Here is a 22333-nt window from a genome sequence, read left to right as displayed (position 1 = left end):
TAGTGAGAAGATGGATTTTCTCACTGTGACTGACCTCTAAGAAGTAGACTTCTAAGCCAATACAAATATTAGCTCATTTAAGCCTCTGAACATACATAAAATATTGGACACAGGACAACCCAGTTTACTTTTGATCAAATTTTAGACCATTAACTGAACTCTACTTTGCTTAGCAATTTACGTTATTAAAAAACCAAACAACAACAAAACCTGCTAAAACAAAAACCCACCAAAAATGTTCAATGTTTTTTTTTGTATTTAGCAACTATCATCTCAGAAGTCAGTGTTCTCTGTATTTAAACTATTAATTATTTATAAGTCAATACTTACGTTATTTAGTTCTACCTAGAACCTTAAAAAAATGTCCACTGTAATTCAGGTGAAAATTGAAGGTCATTGTGTTTGCTAATGCAAATGGTTTGAATACACTAAAGTTAGCATTATCTAATTGAAAATGGTCTTCATTGGAGAAAAAAATGGTGAGATAAAATATGTAAAATTGTATTTAATTTGACAGAATTAGCTAATTGTTAAAAAAAGGATGCTAATAGCTGCTAATTGACCTTAAAAACATGCATTCATAAAAATGACTAACTACTGTATTGTTTTGTGTGAGAAGGAATAAAAAGATTTAAGCAGAAATACTCAGTTGAATTTGGTCAAGTCACCTATAGTTTCAAAACCATGACTGGATTTGGATGATCACACTCTCACAATAATTATCTGTGATATTTAATATTTATAGGTCATATGAGAATTTTGATGAAGGAATTTCAAAAGTGAAGTTTGCTTTCAAAAGTGAAGTTTGGCCCAGAAAAACTAAATTTACTAATGGTGGTCTAATCAGATTCACTCTTTTAATATGGTAGAGCAATGTCATCCCTTTTGTAAGAATACTCTGAAGTCCTGTTGATAAAATTAGAAATATTAGTTATAAACATTAAAAAGGTATATTTAGTAATTTATATGAGATTATAAAGCAAGCAATATACAAGTTATGCCTCTGCTTGCCATTTGCTTTCAATTCCTCCTACTCTCTTCCTGTTTCATAACTACCATACTTTTATATGCCTGCTTTTTTAAGATCACCAAACTCTCCTTCCTCCATGTTTTTTTTCCCCTTGTCTTATATTTTTTCCTCCCCAGGCCATCATAACCTGTAATAATTTATCCCATTATGATACTTAATAATTTTTACTATGGAATATTACCCTACCCTATTAAACTCAGGGATAATGTCTTACACCAATTCATTTGTATTTATATTATTGTACCTTCCCACAGAGCAAACACCAACACAATAACTCCACATTAAAAGTATAAAATACTATTTATGCTTACACAGGTAATGTAACACATGTAATGTAATTTACATGCAATGTATCAGATGCCTCTATTTCTGAGAAGAATCCTCTGTAGTGTGAAATCAGTACCCAAGACCTCCAAAACACAAATTGGGAACTAAACTGAAATATTTTTAAGAAATCTGCTTTAAGAACAATGTAGCTTGCACATAAGATAAGAGCCCTTAAAATCACCTGTCCTTCATAGTACAAAACCAAGTAGTGTGTCTCTTACGATGATCCACTAAAGCAGGAACAACTGGCCCTTTGATTGAAAAGGCAGGAAAAAGACAAGAATGCACTGTACAAAATAATCTTGCAACTCCCACGCCAATAAATAAGCAATGGATGAAAATAAAGTGTTTTTATGTTTTCCCTTCAAAGACTCAATCTGTCATTTTTATTATATTTGTAGGAACACATAAAAATTTATCCTAGGTGATTGTTCTATGACTGGAAACACATTTATCCTTGGCCTACATTTGTAACATCATACCTGAAATAATTCTCACTGAAGATCAACACTAAAAATCCTGCTTTTCAGCTGTAGGGATTTTCTAGTGAATGAGAGAAAGCCTGTCCTAGAGCATCATTGCTTCAATTCCTTGTATGCACACCTTCAACACACAAGTAGAAAAAAAGAGGGCTGATCCCACAAATGTATGTATAACATTCTTTTAAGCAGCTTCTTTGTAATTTAATTCAGCTGGTCACTTTAGTTTCATCTAGTTTAATAGACGGAAATTCTCTTAGAAAAAAGAAGTACATTGCAACCTAAAAGCCTCTGCCTCTCACAGGTAATTTCAAACTTGAAACTCTTGCAAAAACCTCAAAGGCTGAGTGAAAGTATTAATCTCAGGAATGGAAAATAAATATTAAGATCTTTTTTGTACCTTCATTTGCCGCAGAAATACTATCCATTCCTAAAAACAGAAAAGTTTCAAACATACCTTTACACTGACTCAAATCCTGATTGGCAAGGTAGAAATCTGAAATCCCATCATACTATTTCATGGTAATTGACTCAAACACAGCAAGGACTCTAGTCTCCTGCATTCTTTTAGTTGAACACTGAAGCTTGGCCTGTTGTGATGACAATGCTATTTTGTAACCCTACCACTGAGGACTGGCATTTTGGGTGTCTGTTGTTGGAGAAGAATATAAATATGAAACAGACAGGTTAGACAGAAGAGTACTTTTTTTTTTTTTATAACATTCTATTCATGTGAGAATTTGGGGACCAGATATTTGTGATACTCCTTTCTGCAGACCCCAAGTTGTTACCACCACCAACACAACTGAATCAAACAGAAAGCTAACTGTTGAGAGAGCAACTCTTACCTTATAGGGAAAAGAAATAGTTAGCAGAGTGCTGGAAGTATGCTGCAGACTGTTGTGCACACTTAACAGCAGTTTTATACTTGTACTGAAGCCAGATTAGCCTCAAAAGGAAAAAAGAAAGAGGCAAAAAATTATTAATTATTACAAATTAAGACAAAAACTTGTACTGCTGCTCTTTCAGAAACTTGGATTGTATGTGAGACCTACATAAAATGCCCAGGGGGCAACTCAAAGTGTTTGGAGAAAAATGGGGACTTTGAATAAGAGAACAGAGGAGTCTGAAATATTTTATTCCAGTTGGTGTAGAACTGTACCTTTCAATTCACACCTTCATAAAAGAGATGACAAATCACTAGTCAGACTAAAGTACATTGCTGGTTTTCAAAGCCTCTTTTTGATGTAATATCCAAAAGGTAAATTTTGACAATGATTAAAAATCCATCCAATTATGAAGAGCACGCAGTTCATTGGAATATAGCTCTCTGAACATGACTACATTCCAGACGATTAAAAATTTCTTCTTCTGTTTCTGGAGTGAGCTGTATATTATCTTTGATTGGAGACAAAGGATCTGACTTTCTACAAGAAGGAAGTTTTTCATACTCCCTGCACAAAAAAAACCCAACAAAGACAAAACAAAACCAAAGAATGTTATGATATTTTGTGTTTCTAACCACAGGCCAGTAAGAATATACAAGTTAAAACAAAGCAAGACCCCTCACCTACCCATTCCACCTTTGAATAAGTACAAACTAAAAATTTCTGATGCAAAGTTTTAATTTTAATTTCAGTACAACTGAACAACTTCACTGAAAGTGACAGAATGATAGCTGTTAGCTTTATTTATGAAAGACTGTATGTACCTCATCCTACTTTGGGTTGTACATGGCTCCTTAACATTTAAGTTTTCTGAATAAGTGTAGCTGTATATCTATCTCCTGTGAGCCTTGACATTAACACAGAACAGATTAGTGTCCCACATGATTTATTTGCCATGAGGTAATGTAATTGTTAAAACATAAGGCTAATTTAGAAACATCTTAAAATCTGGAAGAAAAAAGTTAAGTGAGTTCTAGCAGTAAAAAACCCAATTTGTGAAATGTGTTGAGAAAAAAATCCCCTAAAAGCTAATAAACTATTTCTTATGTAGAAGTAATAGAAAAATATATATCTCCAGTATAAACACCCAGAGGTCACAAACCAACCAAAACTGGATGGATAAAATGTGCATGGTGGGAGCAAAGTCTTGCAACCATCAGCAGAGAGTGCCACCTAGGCTCACAGTGCTCTGAATGCTTGTATTCTGATAAATCCAAATATATGAATTTTCTCCCTGTGAGCAACACTGGTCAGACATTCCCAAATAGAGGTCAAGCAATAAATACACAAACACTTTCATGTCCTCCTTGAAACTGTCAGCCATTCTTACAACCCATAAGGAGGATAATAAAAAGTAAGATTTGTAAAAATGTAAATACCATAAGTCATATTTTTTAAAGAGAAATCAGTTGTATGTTTACAATAACCTCCCCTAAGGCCCAAACTTACTAAAATACATTCATCTGAATTAACACACGCTCAGCAATATCAACATTTACTACTCAGTGCAAAGAATCCTTTTGTCCTACTCACATTTGATTTCAAGTTAGTGAAAATAATTTTATTTACATAAGACTTATTTACTCAAAGTTGAGATTGCTACTTAAAACTGGGAAAACTTTGCCACCAGGAATTTTTACCTGAGCCCATAGAGATAGCGTAAGTTAGAATACCTACATTCAGGCTCTGCTTTACTTTTTAAAATTATCATTGCCCTTCAAATTCAAACCTTGAAGCTATTTGCAGAAACTTCAAGTTAGGCATCTCCACAAAGAAAAGCAACAGCATTTTATAGTGTGCAAAAATGTCTCTTGTAACCAGATACTCCAGCTAACAGAAATAGTCCATCAATTTACTGACATCTTGAAAGCAGAACACTTCTGACAATCAGCCATTTCCAAATGTGAGTGACATAGTTAAACAGAAGCAGTCCTGTAGTCAATTAAATTTAGCAACTTTAATGCAGCTTTTGCATTCAGGTCAAGAAATGATTTTTGGTGTTTGATGGCAAACAATGGCAATGATTTTCATATCAATTATGGTAAACTAAATGTAATTATCAGTAAAATGCAGTAAGTCAATTTTAGCCGAGAGTTTTTCCTTGTTAGAAGGGAAAAAGTAACTATAAAAACGTATTTACCAAAAAACATGCTTCATGTTTACATCAGGCTTAGGAACTTATAAATTGTACGTAGAAAATATCTAATCTTGCACTGTTATCCTTATTGAATTGTATGGAGAACATGTGTAGAGCTGCTTTGAAAATTGTTTCTTTGTGAAAAAACACACAGTGTATTAAGTAAAGGGGTTAAAGCAACTCACCTTTTAAATTGGAAGCTTTTCCAGAGGTCACCAATTGATTTCACTGATTGCAGCCCCAGCTTATTTTCAGTATCACAGTCCTTTCTCTTCTGCACAGGTGACAGTTTCCTGCTTAATCCACTTACTTTAGCTGGTATCAATGGCTTGAGCTTTGTTACCATATGTGACTTCATATTACTGGATTTACGTAATCCAGGAACCTGTGGGATTTTAATATTGCAATACACATGGTTAAAATGACAACCTGCAAGCAACAGATACTATGCTGCAAAGCTTTTAGTAAAAAAAGCACTTTACATTGTGTTGAGATAATGCAATCTGAAATGCCACAACAAAGTATATTTAGATAGTCTATAATCTGAAAAATAGCATCTAAAGCACAAGATAGACTACAGCTGTAAGAACTGGCAAACCAACTTCCGTAAGTCTTCATATTAAGGATGTAAATACTCGTTTCTTTTGAATGCAGTTTTTAAAATCTACCGAATATTTTATTTTTCTCTGTTTGAAGACTATTTGTTGTGCTCTCATGTAATGCCATCTTTTAGAATTTTAAGTGAAACAATTATTTGGTATCATTCCCTGTGACACTCGGATTTCATGAAGATGAAACCATAAGCCAGAGCACAAGTAACAGTACAATGACCCCAAGGACCATCAGACCTCTATAGCTGGACCTTCTTATCCAGCTTCTGTACCAGGAGTTCAGAAAAGCTGTGCTTGGCCAGAATCTCTCTCTCTTAAATGCAACCAGACTTAAGTTGGAACATCCCAGCATCCTTTTCTTCAAGGAGAATTCATAGCTTAGTTCTTTCTGAAACATCATGGCATTTTGCCATCCCCCCACCACACACATTTTTTACAAATTTTTTTGCCCCTCAAATACTGTGTTCAGTTTTGGTCCCTATCTTCAAGAAAGTCACTGAGGCACTGGAATGAGTCCAGAGACAGACAATGGAGCTGGTGAAGGGTCTGGAGCACAAGTGCTAGGAGGAGCAGCTGAAGGAGATGAGGGTGTTTAGCTTGGAGAAAATGAGGCTCAGGGGTGACCTTACCACTCTCTTTCTTGCCGGAATGGAGGGTGTAGCCAGGTGGGGGCTGGCCACTTCTTCCAGGCAACTAGTAATAGGACATGAGGAAATGGCCCCAAGCTGCACCAGGGAAGGTTTAGATTGGATATTAGGAAAAAATTTCTTCCTGCAAAGGTTTGTAAAGCATTGGAATAGGCTGCCCAGAGAAGTGGCAGGACCACAGTTCCTAAAAGTGTTCAAAAATTGTGTAGGTACAGCACTTCAGGATACAGTTCAATGATGTACATGCTAGTGCTGGGCTGACAGCTAGACCTGACTGCAAAGGTCTTTTCCAACCTTAATGATTCTCAGATTCTGTTACTGAAATGACATTGTTTCTACCTAAATTATTAAGCAGGTCTTGGTATTCCAAGAGGGAAAAAATGTTTAGACTGTAAGCTAAAAATTGGAGCAAGAATACTAGAACAACAAAATAAAATCTTTAAACTGCCTGCTTCAGAGTATTTCACTTACCTATCACCTCAGTCTTTTTGCAGCATGTGAAGGCACCCAAATCCTATGTATCCCTGTAGTACTGAATTAGGTCAGAGTTATAAGTTAACTTATAAGTTAAGTTAGCTAACTCAAAAGTAGGCAAAGCTGCATGGTGAACACATACCAAGAAATTTAAAGCCAGAGAAGAATTCTCTTTTCTATTATCAGTATTAAGCTCTTCACTGAGCTCACAGCAATTGTGAAAAATAATTAGCAGTAAAAACCACAGCTGGAATAGTATCACAAAAAAAAAACTTGAGGTCTTAGGGAGCTTGGTATCACACAGGCGTTTGTTAGTAAAAAGCTTCTACTAGTTTTGATATTAGAATTGAGTAGGTAGCACTTCACATTTTGGATTGGAACCACAATTAGAGCTGACAAATTTTTCAGATTGCCTCCCCCAGCTATTAAATTCCTCTTAGTAAATCTACATAGCTGATATTCATCTTAGCAAATTCAGAATAAATTACGCATTATGTGATTGCTTCTTCCCTAAATCTGGAACTCATTTTCCCCTTTGGTATCTATCTTCTACTGTATTTAACACCAGCAAACACTTTCCTTGTTTTACACTTGCAGGATCCTAATAAACTTCCTAACAAGATTTTAATAAATTCTAAAGGAAAAATGAGCCAAAAATGATGCTCCTTATCTCTGCCTTCCCTCTCCTATGGTCTTACTGGTGCTACAACTCACAGGAGTCCAAGACTCTGAGTGGGCCCAAGTTACAATATGACTGACCTTTTGGTTGTTGTTACTTTTTGACCAAGACAGTTTTCTGATGTAATTCTTTATAATTACTATTACCAGCACATAGAGGAAGAACAGAGAATCCATGGCCATGGAAATAAGTGGTAGAAATCCTCCTACTAGCCACTTTCTTTAAACTAACACTATTGTCCTCACAGATTTTCAGCAGTTTTTGTTTTCTGAAGGGCTCCAAGCATGCTGAAATTTTGTTTTTATGGGATGCTTATATTACATCAGTACTTCCATAATGTGATCCATCAATATTTAATACATTCATTCTCCCAGTATACCTTCTATGATGAGCAAAATAATGTAAAACATATTAAACACAGCCTTAAAACCAAAGTAATAAAAATTCTGAATGCCAGGACAATTTCCTTGCTCAGTCTAGCTGAGGAAAAACAGGAAAAATGTAAATGTTCCAACATACAAATGTCAATTTCTCCTTAACAAATAAGTTCCTAACAATAACCACAAGATGCCACTATTTTACAAAGCACACAATACTCTTAGTGTGGCAGAGAGAAGCTTGTGATTTTTGGTCTGTCTACAAGAAAACTTAATCGGGGGTATACATAGAAGGATGAAAACATCTGTCTCTTACTTATCTATCTTCTGGCCACTTCTTAAGACAACACCTAAAGAGTCAGAGCTGTTAAAGTCTTAGAAGATTTTATCAACTAGTCAAATATATTAAGCTCTTAGAAATGTTCCAAAGACAAGGAACATAAGTTTATTCCTAGACATCCAAACACAGAGAAGTCAAATTACAGTTGTAATTTGTGACTATAGCTGGACTGTGAACATTACTGCAATTTATATCATAAAACCTTAAGTGAGTTTTCTTGCCTTACCTTGGCTTACTTTACATTAAAGTGTTTAGAATCCCCAAACAAGTTGCAACTCTGTTTTTAAACATAGGTGGTTATATTTCAAACCCCAGCTTCCAGGATAGATGAACAAGAATATATCTTTGTCTTGCCAACATTTGCATTGCTTAAGTCTTCCATTACAAGTTCTAAAATGAACTAGTAGAAACTGATTTTCAGAGTTTAGTAAAGCTCAAAGTTAAAAGAATTCTTACCTTGGTCTTTATGATTGTACTTTTTTTGTTAGTTTGAGCAGCAGAAAATAGCAGAGACAGAGAACATCGACCATCATTTAGTTTTGAACTGGAATCAGATTCCTTCAAGAGAAAATTGATCTGGGTTTAAAACAGGTTGCCTTTTTGTAAACACAATATATGTTTTCATATCTACACGTACATACTTTAAGGTACTATGTTTTCAGCAGTTTTAAGAACTCATACAAAGACCTGGGCTTTTAGCAAGCAACACTACAAAGGCATGCATACACTTCCAAAACCACTTCAGGGACTAAAAACAGAGAACAAAAGGTGAAGAACCAGGAGTTTTTATGAGACACTGCAGTGATAGCAACAGAAAGACTCTTGACAAACTAAAACCAGAGAACATATTTTATTTAAGCTAGTATGTCAATCCATTCTGTATAATTATGTTAAGCATTGACAAGAATATGATCATTCTGTGATTCTATTTAGAGACAAGTTTTATTCGCACAAGCTACATCATCTGTAGGGCACCACTCTGGAAAGGAGACCTCACTGCGTAATTTTCTTCATAATTTAAAGTGAAAAGAAATGCTGAAACCATGTCTAATTTTCTTACCTTTTCACCTGAGCTGTTTTTGGACACTTGTAGGATTTCTGAAGACTCCAAACTGCATTCTGATGGCTCACAAGACCCATCAGACTGCGATGACTGTTCCAGTTCTATTAAGGGGGTGGACTCTTCCTCTGATTCATCACACATTGCCCCATTAATCTGATCTTCCTGGGATACAGTGCAGTTGCTTCTCTGTTGGTAAAACTGCTGTGAAAACACAACATGAGATGGACCAAGATTTCCTGAGTTACTTTTGAGGCTGCTAAACCACTTGAAATAACTTTTCTGCATTTCTCCAGGAGATGCTGACACAGTCCGTGATGATTTTTCAGTTTCTGAAAACCTAGAAACATCTTCAGCTACCTGTTTTACTTCCTGTTTCTGGCAATCCTGCTCAGCATCTTGAGTTAGATCACCATCTTCCTTCTTTGCTGTACTGTCAAACATAACTGCATCATTGCAGAAAAACCTAAAAAAGAAAAACAAAAGGTGAAGGCAAGGGGGAAGAAAACGATGAAGTTATGTAAATGAGTATGTCATTGCCAATCATTGTCTCGATACATCAATTTTATTTTCAAGGTATGCTTGCAGACAAATTATTTTGGCAATGGCATTCTTTGACTAAAATACTAAGGTGATTCTTCACCTGAAAGAGAAAGATCTAGAAATCCTACAAAATTTAAGAACATATTAATTAATGATGATAAAGCTAGCAGTGAAATAGTTCAGTACCACTTATCAAGGAAATCAGAACCTTACTATTTTTTTTCTATGCTATAGCAGCAGCTCCTGAGCATACTGAGCACATATTTAGGCAAGAACCCATCATCAGAGACAACTTAATTTTTGATGCAATAAAAAACCTTTCAAAAATTTTCAGCTCAGAAAGGTGTGCTTTAAAACTAACGTATTACTGCTCTATAAAATTGCACTGCTCAAAAATACTCGGACTATTTAATAGTAGACTTAACTATGATAATGTTTTGTAAAACAAATCCAAGTAGTTGTGGCCAAATGTGACTAAATAAAAAAACTCAAAAAAACTAACAAAGTCTCTGCTCTCAAAGTGCTGCTGCAGAGATCAGCAGTGTCAGCTGAATGAGATGGGATAAGGACAGGTATTTGTCATAGAGTATGACCAGGTTTAGCTTTACTGAAACAAACAAAAAAAAACCTGTCAACTTAACTTCATGTATTCATTAATTGCTTATGTATTTGCCACAAAATAGTTACTTTTGGGGTTTTTTTGAGATATGCCACATGTCCTTTACCTGAAAAAAACCCCAAGCCAATTCCTAATTAATTTTGATACCCAGAGGTTTCAAATATTTTCTTGAGAGCCACTAAATTGATCACAGAGCTGGAGCACCTCTCCTACAAAAACAGGTTGAGAAAGTCAGGGCTGTTCAGCCTAGAGAATAACAGGCTCCAGCAAGACCTTATAGCACTTGCAATAGCTACAGGGAAGGCTGCAGGAGAGCTGGAAAGGGACCAGCTTTCATAAGGGTATGTAGTAACAACACAAGAGGGTATGATCTTAAGTTGAAGGAGGTTGAAATTATGTATTGGAAAGAAATTCTTCACTGTGTGGTGAATGTGAGTGTGGTGCACTGGAACAAGTTGCCCAGAGAAGCTGCAGATGCCCCATGCCTGGAAGTGCTCAAGATCAAGTTGGATGGATCTCTGAGCAGCCTGGTCTAGTGAAAGGCATCCTGACAATATCAGGGGAATTGGAACAAGATGATTTTAAGGTCCCCTCCAAACCAAACCAGTCTATGATTCTATGAATAGTCTCAGCCTTCACTTCTGCAGTAAAAAATGAACATTATCTATCTCACAAATAGATAGCATGCCTAGCACAAAGGATCCACCATCTTAGCTGAGATGCAGTACAGTCGCATAAATTGTTTGAGGTAGCATTTTTCCTATTTTCAGTATTCAGACTATTTTAACAACCAGGACAGCAAATAATATTCTGCTACTTATGAAAACATGTGACATACCTGCTTCTTGTTCCTGGAACAATTACAGCATCCTTCTCTTTGCTTTTCTTTTGTAAAAAGGAAGCAAATTTATTTCTAACTCTGGGTACAGAGTTAGAGCTGTCTTGAGTGATGGAAATTCCTGGAGAATCAAGGCTTTTCATTGCTGACACATTCTTTTGTGCTTGACCATCATTATCATTCTCCTTCTTGATTCTTTTTGTTTTTGAAAATGAATATTGCATCAACAGGTCTCCATCTGATATTTCTTCTGAATCTAAGGACAATTTAAGCATCACTGTAGAAGCACATTCTACAATTAACCAATTTTGAGTTAACTAGACATTACATATTTACTCTCACAGGCTTAAAAATATTAGTAAGGTCTGACACTAGAGTTTAGATGTCTTTAACACCATTGCTTTCTAGTACATAGCCTTAAAAATAACTCAGTGAAAAGGTAGATGGAGTGAAGGCAGAACAACTACAATGAAATTACATTTGATTTAAAGGCAGGTTGCTAAACTACCTACAGACTTTAATAAGCGAGGGAAAAGGAGTAACAAAGGAAAAAAGTAAAGCCCCAGCAGTATAATCAGAAAGCAAAGGAAAACACTTAACATATAAAGGACAATAGGAAGAAAAAAGTGCCTCTTCTATTACAAGCCCACAGTTTATCTGAGCACATATAACTCATATGAAGACGAGATATCACAGATGCACTAGAGAAAGTGAAAAGGTTGGCATACAGAGTATCTATACAGGGGATAGAGGTAGCACAGTCTGAGTATAGAAAACATTCTTTATGTTTTCTGTCTGGCCTAATATCAATGCAAAAACAGACTGTTTTAATTTCTTCACAAGCCATTTTAAGATAGAAATTAAAATCAAAACTATTTCCAAATACAGATTGTATTAAACATAACTTGAAATTGAAACCACCAGGGTTTTATAGCAAACCAAAGAAAGTTAAAATCAAGTCCTGTTGAAAGTTTGCTGTCACCCTCAATCATTATCTAGGTTTTAATATTATGGCTTGTTAGTCTTGTAGCTTGTTGAAAAGAGAATACAGACAATAATTTAAGAGTTAAACCTCTGAAGCCTCATACCATAAAGTAAAACATAAAATCTTTTTTTTTTACCCCCAGCCTCATTCATATACTTATTTCATAAACATACCACTCCTCGGCCTTTTTGCCAAGAGCTCTTTGCCTGCAAGCTTTAGTCCTTTAACACTGATTATTTTCTCCATGCCTTTGGTTATTGGTTTCTCTGGGAAACACATTTTAGGAGGAGCAGGATCTTCAGCGGGGCCAAACTTGTATTCTCTGTTCCAAATGCTATTGACATGATTATCACGTCGGTCATTCCAGCCACAGCTTCTCTGCTGCACAGGCTACAAAAAACAGTTAAAAGCCAAGACATAGGTTTATAATCTTGCCTTCTATATCTGATTTCCTGACTTATCATACATGGAAGGAAATGTTGACATTTGTACATCTAGTGACATACTCTCCATAAACCCTTCTTTTGTTCCCACAGTTCTCATGCTTTTCATATTTTTTGTTGTGCTCTCATGATGTCTTCATTTCAGTATGGCACAAGTAACTAACTGCTCATCTCAGCCCAAATTTAAAGTTTAAAAATTTATTTATATTCAGGAAACAATTCTGGATTATTCTTGGAAGAAATCCAAAGCTCTTTAAGAATTTTCTCTTTAAACCAGTTACCTCTGTAAATAGATTTAATGACTTACCAAAAAAGTCTGAAAGTAAAACAGATATTAAAGTCAAATACCATGAAAAATAAAACTTCACCTTTAAAAAGAGTGAGAATTATGTGTGTAGGAGCACACATATTCTGTAATACCAGAATAGCTTTCACTGACAATTAATTTGAGGATAACATTCAATCACATTTTCCCATTAACATTCAGACTCACATCATATTCTTAATATCTAACTTCATAACAAAGACATTACCTGTGCCATGTCAGGGTTATAATTATCAATTTGTTCCATTGTATTGATATCAATATTGCCAATAGCAATTTGAAAAGCAGTATCATCACCAACATGTCTGTTCCCATCATAGTAAGGGAAAATATCTGAATATTACATTATATTTCAACAACTGTACCATGAAAGTTAGAACAGCCACTTTCCCCTTTTCCAGCTAAAAAGCATGGCTAGACTATTAACCCAAAGGATTAATACTATTACTCCTGGCTTATTCTGATCTAACAGTAATTGTAACAGATCTACAAATCATGAAAGTCAAAATTAAATCCTTCAATTATCAGCAGGAGAAGCAGTACCTTATTCCTTCCTAATTTCTGCACATGCCAGAGATTAGATGGCTTGAACATACAAAGCTAATAACTACTTTAACACTCCCCTCTCTTCCTTCATTTTCCTAATCTTCCACATTGAAATTTATATCACACAGATGTGGCAAAATGCTACTTTTTCTATACAAAGGGGGATCTGGTAAAACAGGAAATGCTAAGATTAGAGACTGAGTTGAGCACAAATTGCAAGAATTAAACTAGAAGAGATTATAACAAAAGACAGGCCGAAATTCAAGACAGTAATAAAGCAGTTAGTTTATATTTAGACTGTATTTAAAAATTTGTTGTCTAAAGAAAACAACCATATCAATAATTTCTACCTAAAACTACGTATCAATAACAGGTCATTTAGTTACTCCCTGCACTTTTAAAAAAAATTATTAAAACCAGAGCAAAGGAGAGAAGAAGAAAACCCCCATGAAAGTTTTTGACTGCAGAAAAGCCAGACTTTAGTCAAAAGCAGGGATGCAACAACAAAAAAAATGTAAGTACATCACAGATGTAATGAAAGTTGTAAGATACCACATCAGCTCACCCTTATTTCCCCATTTTGCTGTTTCAACACAAAGGATACCGTCCTGCGTAAGTTAGTGTTTCTGGATCAACATCATCTCCATATGCATTCAGAGGAACTAATTTTCTGTTGACAGGATCAAAAACTAACTGATACAGGAATGTATTATTAGCTCTGGTAAAACCCTGTATGTATTCTTCTGATACTGTTATATTCATCTTCAAGTACTGCCCCATTTTCTTAATAACCTGTCAAAAAAGAAATTACTCAACTGTTTCATTTTAACAGGTCACGTGAAAGGTAAATACATTTCAATTATTAATTATCTTTGCTTGTAATTAAATGTAGAATGAGTGTCCAACTGCAACAAGCAGATTCAATTTAAATAGGGGAAGGAAAGAAAATTGTATCTCATTTTCCTACTCAAATCATCTACAATTACATAAATAACACAAGTCAATTTTATCTCCTTCTTTAATAAATAAATCAGTACAAAATATGATCAGAAAAACAGATCATCTCCTTAAGGTGCATTTACTTAAACTACTGCACATCAAATTTTTATCATTCATATTACCAGGACCTATAAACAATATATGGGTGTTTTTATAATGGAAAACCAAAATCAAAACTAACCAGAACAAACCCTGGAATTTTTCTCAGAGATACATTAAAGCAAATAATGATTTACATGGGAAAATTCAAAGTTCCCCTTTAACTTCCTCAAAAGCCAAACCAGTTGCTTTGATGTCTGCTCTATACGATACAAAACATTTTAAAATTAAAAATAACAGTTCTCTATGAGAGAAAAAAATAAAATACACTAAAACACACAAGTAATATAAGAAAGAAGATAACAAACTAAGTTAATTAAACTGCATACTAAAATGCTTTTCTGCATTAGATTTACCTGCCTCCAGGACAGTCCCATGAAGTATTCTTTTTATTAGCTCTTAACCTCCCTACTCCCTTACAACCCACACATAAAAAGTTATTCCCATCCTCTTAGCCTCTCTGTCTCCTAATACGAGATATAATTTCATACAATGGACAAGAAAAAAAAAACCAACCCTATATTAATTTGTTTTGTATCATATCACAATTTTCTTCAATACTGTTTTTAAAGAAACATAGAAATGTCCACATCCATATGTATGTCATTAAATAAGATTTCTTATCTCTATCCCTCCCCCACACAGATAAATCTGTCCTCATACAAAAGTTCATTGAGAAGTTCTAATAACTAATCCGCAGAAGTAGAAGAAAGCAATAATTAGCGGAAAAAAAACCCCATCAAAGTCTTACAAAAGATTAAGTTTCCCCTTCCCTTTCTCAAACAGAATATACCCTCAAAGGGTTAAAACAAATCTTTACCTAAGTTCACTTTAGTATATTTCTTATTAATATATAACAGCTTCAATACTTAGGTTAAGTTCAGCATCTTTTTTAAGCACAGATAAAAAATACTTTTTAGTATCCTCCTTAAAATGGAGGAAGTCAAGCACCCTTCATATTTTCAATTTGGTGTTAAATTTCATATATACTGATATAGGCTCCCAAAAAACAAAACACAAAGCAAAACTGAGTTTACCTTTATAATATCTGGATTGTTGGCTAATTTTAGTAACTTGCATGCTTTAGCTAACCCAATTCCATGAATTGAAGGGAGGTAGTCACAACCAGAAAGAATACACATGTAACGGAATTTCTCTTCTGTAAATACATTTCCAAGCTGCTTGCAGTTTCCTAGCCGACTTTGATCTATCTCTAGTCCATTTCCAAACTTGTCAATTTTCAGAAACACCTGAAAATTAAGAGGAAGTAAAAACAATAATTTTCACCCATGTAAGATGGTTCACTGCACTTTGTGGAAACAAGAGAGGCAAAGTGCTATTCTCATCTCTTCTGTTTCCCACATTTGCTGTAGAAGAGTTAACCCATACATCAAACATATTTGGCAACTTCAAGCTCTGCTTTTCAAATATCAGCAAGAGGTAAAGGTTATTACTATTTTCTTCCATACCTTTTTACATCCGAAAGCCAAAAGATCAGAGTCTTCAGTAATTATAGCTTGAACTATGCCAACCTTATTAAGATAAGCCAGCTGAGCATCAGCTTCATAAGGAGCAACAATACAATCAACTCCCTGGGCACGAGCAGCCTGTACATAAACAAGAAGCATACAAGTACTTTGCATTAATTTTCAGAAATTACCTTAAGAGATCTGAAAGCATAAAAACCTCTACATTAGAAAGCCAAAACCATGACCCTTTTAATCACACACTCATCCTGCCCCCAGTAAGAGTCCAGTATTTCATAGTTAAAAACTCAACTTTTAAGCACTTCAGATCTATGTACACTGGTTTACAAAAACAACCTTTCCTATAACACTGTTGCCACTGCATCTGACCACAGGTGACAGCTTCCAACTCATGCAAGTTACATTCTGGACAAAGGAGAACAGTACTAGAGTAAGATTAATACTTTTTTGATAAAGACCGTATGATTGCATTCAAAGTATAGCAAAAAACTACTAGAACAATTTTTAATCAGCCAATTTCTTTCCTGTAGTCTATGTTCAGAAACTAGACAAGGGCAAAAATGCAAAAAAACACCTGATTATTTTGTGCTGCAAAAGTAAAACGGATGTTATCAAATTCAGTTCATAGTGGTAGGAAGCACTGTGTTTTGTTTGACACATTATTATTTATACAAATGGGCATAATAAACTTAATCTTCAAGTTTGTTAATTGTGCCTAAGAATCCAGTAATATGCAGGATAATTAGAGATTAAGCAGGTGGGACTACTTGTCTATATAGAAGAGGCAGTGATGTAGGCACAAAAATGCAGGGTAAGATATGCTACCTATTGCAGAGATTTTTTTTAAACTGGCATTATCAATAATGGTGACAACTTACTTTAATAACTTCATGAGCCATAGCATGGGTAATATTTACACTGCGCCCAAAACATTCTCTAGCTTCTGACAGTCTCCCTTCCTGCAACAATTGTTTCCCTCTCAGAAGACTGGCTTGACGTCTCCTAAAAGACAGGCAAAAAACATTCACTAATCTCGGATTATTTTTCACTTGAAAGAACAAACAGCAGAAAGGACTAAGAGAGACAGGTAATAAAGGGGGGAAAATTGCCACACCTTCCAAATCTGAGCTACTGAATAATTTTTTAAAACTAAAGAATAACTAGGTCATTGCATTGACAAGGACAAATAGATTTGAATGTTGAAATTGATAATATTTTCTCAGAAAACTGTGACAAATAGGAACTGAAATTAGCAGTGTAAAATAAGAAATGCACCCACTCAGCTTGCAGTAAAATAGATTTAATGGGAGTTGGGAGTATCTGATACTTATTGATTTAGAGGACAGAAAACCTAATTTACTTAATTTCATAAATCAGAAATTGTTCACTTCATGCTGAAGAAAGCACATGTCTCATGAGAATTCATAAATAACAAGCACTACTGAAAAATCCTCATAGCTTCAGTAGAAAGTTTCATTTCTAGGGACCTGAATCCAAATTTGAAATAAGTTTATCTTCTTAGTTGTAGAGAAAGATAGGGAAAGGGTTGTTATTTTTAAATAAAATTATACAGGGAAAAAAATATTTTTGTCCAGAGATCACAAGCGTGGGTAAACTAAAAGCCTCTAATACATTACAGGAACTACTGCTCAAAGGTTTGCTTCCTTCCTCTATAAAATGGCTTTCATTTATGAAGTGCATATCTATTTTTGGAATAAAACCTCTAAGAAGTTTTATGATTTTAGACATAAATTTAAAAATATCACACTATATTGCAGGGGGGTTCACCAGAGCTTACTTCCTAGCTGAAGTTTGAGGGTTTTTGATTTTTACTGTAGTGATAGAACTGCTTTACTTGCAAATCAATACAGTTCAGTACTTACTCTCGTCGTGCCTTTTCCACTTCCTTCTTAGAAGGTAGGGTACATCCATCAAATACCAAAATTGGTTTGATTCCAAATGAGAGCAGCATATGAACAAGTTTCATACAGAAAGCTACATAACTGTATCAACAATAACAAAAGTAAGAAAAGAAAGATAAACTTCATTGTTAACCACAAGTCTATTACATATTTTCCAGTTGCAGGAAATGAGAACTGTAAGTTTAGGACTAACTATAGTTCAAAAACCATAACAGGCTGTATAGTCCCCCTATATCACAAAAATTTAACAGCACTTGAATGCAGTTTGGTTGGGTTTTTTTAACAAGAGAAACAATCCACCTCCCAGTTCAGAAATGGGCTGACTGCTCCTCTCTCCTAGAAAAAATGAAATAAGAATTCAGATGATTTTGCTACATTAGGATTCAATACTGACAAAACTTGACCAGTTAAAACACGGATTGTCTTTTTACTTCCAGCAACTCAATTCATAATGGCCAGGGAAACAGGAAGCAGACAAGCACAGTACATGATCTTTCCCCAGAAAGGCAGACTAAATGCACTTTTGTAGAGTTGGAAGTGATGGGGGTTATTTAATCTCTCCTTGTACAACTATCCACTCACTCTTCTCTCTAGATAATGGATGTATTCTATGGACAAGACATACAAACCTATCTTCCCATACTAAAAATACAGGTACAGCACTGATAATATTCCAAAAGACAGAAAAGTTCCCCTTCTGTACAAACAGTGAAGAGGGTATATGGCCCAGGAAGCAACCCTCCACTGCCTTCAAAGCCCATCCCTTGAAAAAATATTTGTTGGGCGTTCCAGATGTTATTTATTCCCTCAGACCTCTCACCTTCTTACCTGTTATTTCTACAGATCTGTACGAGATCATTTCATCAGCAGCACAGAACTAAAATCTAGTAACTGTCGTAAACACTAAGTAAGCACATTGCAGAGATGCTCAAAGAAAAAAAAAATTACTTATTTTAAGGACAGTGTTTAAAACAGCAAGAACAACCTCATCAACACAGGAAGGGAGAAGGAGAGTGAGATGTAGAAGCATTTAGAATGCAAGGATATGAGCACTGAAGAAACTGGATTTGCAGCTACTGAAAAATAACAATGATTCTTGAAAGACAGGAGCAAATAGCACTGTAGCTATAGAATACCTTTGAACAGATGAATTTTAAAGTATGGAAGGACTCTACACTATAGTTAAGGTGCCAGTCTAGGATCACATCTGCATGGAAACAAGATTTGCCCGTAAAAAGTACTCATTTATTCAACCATTCCAAATGACTATGAATATTTCTCCTGACATTTTTTCTTCAACTGAAGCAAGTCCTATTCTCAGGACTCTGAGGAACCTCCACTACCTTCAAGGCAGGGTTGAAACTCCACAATTCTTCAAATTAACATAAGCAGCAGTAAATATTTGAATCCATTTGCAAAGCACCAACTATCTCTTGACTCCAATCAAACATATGATGGATCCAAGGTCCTCTGGGTGGTGCCAAGCAATAGGACAAGGGGCAGCAGGCAGAAACCAAAACAAGGAATTCTACCAGAATAGAAGTAGAACCTCCTTACTGTGCAAGTGACCAAGCACTGAAACACCTTGGCCAGAGAGGTTTTCGAGCCTCTTCCTTCTCTGGAGATATCTGAATGCTATGTGGACTCAACCCTGAGTAATGGGCTCTAAGGGAACCTGCATGAGATGACAACCAGTGGTCCCTTCCAACCTTACCTATATCCAATCTTAAACAAGAGTTCAACCCACATTTCCAGAAACTGGTAAGAAATGCAAACCTGATTTGAAGTGTGGAGCCGAATCTGAAATATGACCACAATTCTTGTTCGTTCCCTTCCCTAGAAATATAACTGTCTAAATGTGTTTTAGGAAAGCTACTTTCACTAAAAACATAGTATTTTAAGCAAAAAAACTTACACCTTATTCAAAGCACAACACATCTCTCAAAATTCCTTGGCGTCAATACAACCTTTGTCACAGCTGTATTTACAAACTCTTTTGCTTACAAAAACGGTGTCTTAAAATAATATTAAGTTTGAAATTGAAGATTTGCACCTACAGAAATTCATCAGAGAAATGAGATTACAGTTGAGAGTGAGACATGCTAGGAAAAAAAAATACCTAACTGATACAGCCTCGGGTATTCTAACCAAAAAATATTTTGAGAGGTTTTCCCCAACATATACTTTAATATTTATATTTCGCACAGCTGTAAAGCTATTTATTTATTCCCATTTCTAAAGAGTTCAACTCAGAATTCAGAAGCAATAGTAAGAAGCGAAACTACTGTAACTTAAGATTTTAGTTCAAGAAACACCAAGTTAACAAAAAACTTAAGTTTGTAAAAGGGCCGAGACTCAAACGTAAGAAAGACTTACAAATCCGTGGGCTCTCCTCGGGCCAGCTTCTCAGCACAAGCGTAGGCGCCTTTGTGCAGCCAGCAGTAGGTGTCCACAGCTACCGTCAGCCCTTTGTATTTCTTCACGTGGGAAGGCTCGGCAGCCTCCTTAATAAACTGGAGCAGGCCCTGGATCCCCATGATGCCGCAGAACGGGGAAAAAAAGAAAAGAGCGAACACAAAGCCGAGTGCTTTGTGCCCTCGACCGTCAGTCGTGATCTTCGCTCGAGGCCCGTCAGGTCAGCTCACAGAGCAGGGCCACGAGAAGCCCCTGCGGGTGCCCCCACGCACCCCGGCTCGGGGCCGCCTCCCCACGCGGCGGCGGCTGTACCTCGTTACGGGCCAGTGCTGCCCGGGGAGAGGGCCGAGAGAGGGGCCGAGAGAGGGGCCGAGAGAGGGGCCGAGAGAGGGGCTAAGGAAGGAAGCGGAGACTCGGCCCCTGCCCGCGCCTCGCTGGAGCAGCCGCAGCTCCTCCAGCCCAGCCCCGCTCAGCCCCGGGGCTTTCGAACAGCGCGCGCCGAACGCGGCAGCCCCGCCCCGCGCACGCGGGGACTACGATTCCCATGGTGCCCCGCGCGGGAGGGGGCGGGGCCCGCTCTGCCGCCGTGGGACGGAGCATTGCTGACGGAGTCCGTTCTTCGCAGGCCGCGTGCGGCCGGCGCGGCTCGCGGGCAGCGGCGGGAACGTGCCGTTTATAAACATTAAACAGGCAGAAATCAAAAGGCCCCGCAGAGTTTTAACAGGACAAGGGACTGAAGCCAACAGAGGGAAGAGAGGGAAGGGGAGGGGCTGGCACGGGTCACTGACTGCCAAGGATCAGTGAAGCACAGATGTTGTGGTTGCAGCGCTGAGACCCTGGGGTTCATGAAAGAACGGGTGGTCAAAGTTGCAATTAAGTGATACAGGTTATTTTTCTTGTCACTTAACGTAAAGCTTTGCTTGCATAAAAAAAAAATTGCAGTAAGAAATAAATGTAGGCCAATATCTACCAGACAGCAGTTTATTTTTCTACGTGTGATTTTGAAGCCTGTACAGTTCTTAGATACTTTATGACATGGATGACTCAGTCAGCAGTGTAGAAAGCAATGTTTCCAGACAGGGCACAGCAAAATTTAAATTCAATGCATTCTGGCAAGAGTATATCTAAATTGCAACTTCTCAGCTAAGAAATGCATAGAAATAACTTGGCCACAGTGATTGCTGTGAAAAACTCGGTTCACATAATTTTTACAGAATTTAAATGTTTAATAAAAAAAAACAATTAGGAGAAAAAAATAAAGTATACAAATACGGCCGGGTGTCTCTGCATTCAGCCAAGAGAGCACACCTCACTAACAAAGGATTGTCCCTTAAAAACAGAACCCTACTAATATCCATAAATTCTCATACATACTCATACACTCTCATACATATTCTTACATTTTTCTTAGAATCGTTGGTGTACTTCTGTTTACTTTTCTCTTGCCCCCTTCCCAATAGATCAATCTTCTTGGCGCCATTGAGATTTACATTCCCTGATACCAGAAATGCAATAAATTCCTCTCCCCAGAGTTCTGGTCACTGCTGTCTTCATCTGGATAAGATAGTTTACAAAAGGAAAAAGAAAGAGTCTCCAGCTCTTTATTTTTCAGTCTTTGGGTTATACAGACAAAAGTAGTTTTTGTTTTAATGCTATGTCATAGCTTAACATATATGTATTATACCACTATTTCTAAGTTTCATCAATAACAGAGATAAAGAAAACTATATTAATACAACAAAAATTTCCATTCTTATACACATAACATTCATTTTAATATTTGCGAAAAAGCCAACAATATATGTATCTATAACAATAGCATAAGATGTTTTAATGTTGAAAATATTGATTGAATTCTGCTTTGACAATTCTTTTTTCACTCTGTGATTCTGACTATATATGACACACTTTACAAGTTTTAAATCCAATTGCAGTTAGGATTCCATTTGGATTAGGTTCACTTCTCTTAAGAATATGTTATCCTGTCACTTCTGACATTTCTTT

The 22333-nt window shown here is 36.2% G+C and overlaps 1 protein-coding gene across 3 annotated transcripts; it reads right to left on the bottom strand.

Moving 5' to 3' along the window:
* Positions 1-1311: 1311 nt before the first annotated feature.
* On the bottom strand, positions 1312-20820 carry EXO1 (exonuclease 1). Of its 3 annotated transcripts, none has more exons than XM_015623075.3 (14): positions 20291-20819; positions 17876-17995; positions 16871-16994; positions 15975-16112; positions 15543-15755; positions 14012-14199; positions 13070-13166; positions 12267-12483; positions 11109-11364; positions 9469-9574; positions 9109-9309; positions 8505-8606; positions 5106-5305; positions 1312-3290 (listed from the first exon to the last, which is right to left on the bottom strand). In XM_015623075.3, the coding sequence occupies exons 1-14, from the start codon at positions 20449-20451 to the stop codon at positions 3149-3151; spliced, it is 2265 nt and encodes a 754-aa protein (XP_015478561.1). In that variant the 5' UTR covers positions 20452-20819; the 3' UTR covers positions 1312-3148. The 3 variants fall into 3 exon arrangements, with proteins under 3 accessions (XP_015478561.1, XP_015478560.1, XP_015478559.1); XM_015623074.3 differs by having other exon boundaries at positions 9109-9312; positions 20291-20818; XM_015623073.3 differs by having other exon boundaries at positions 9109-9574; positions 20291-20820.
* Positions 20821-22333: the final 1513 nt, after the last annotated feature.

This window comes from Parus major, chromosome 3 (genome assembly GCF_001522545.3).
Source record: "Parus major isolate Abel chromosome 3, Parus_major1.1, whole genome shotgun sequence".
Lineage (NCBI taxonomy): Eukaryota > Metazoa > Chordata > Aves > Passeriformes > Paridae > Parus > Parus major.
This window is presented reverse-complemented; position numbering and strand designations above follow the sequence as displayed.

Coding starts and splice junctions, on each gene's coding strand:
- EXO1 (XM_015623073.3), bottom strand. CDS start 20,451: ATGGGGATCCAGGGCCTGCTCCAGTTTATTAAGGAGGCTGCCGAGCCT. Junction 16,995..17,875: donor GTGGAAAAGGCACGACGAGA/GTAAGTACTGAA, acceptor CCTGTCTTTTAG/GAGACGTCAAGCCAGTCTTC. Junction 11,365..12,266: donor GGCAAAAAGGCCGAGGAGTG/GTATGTTTATGA, acceptor AATTGTCCTTAG/ATTCAGAAGAAATATCAGAT.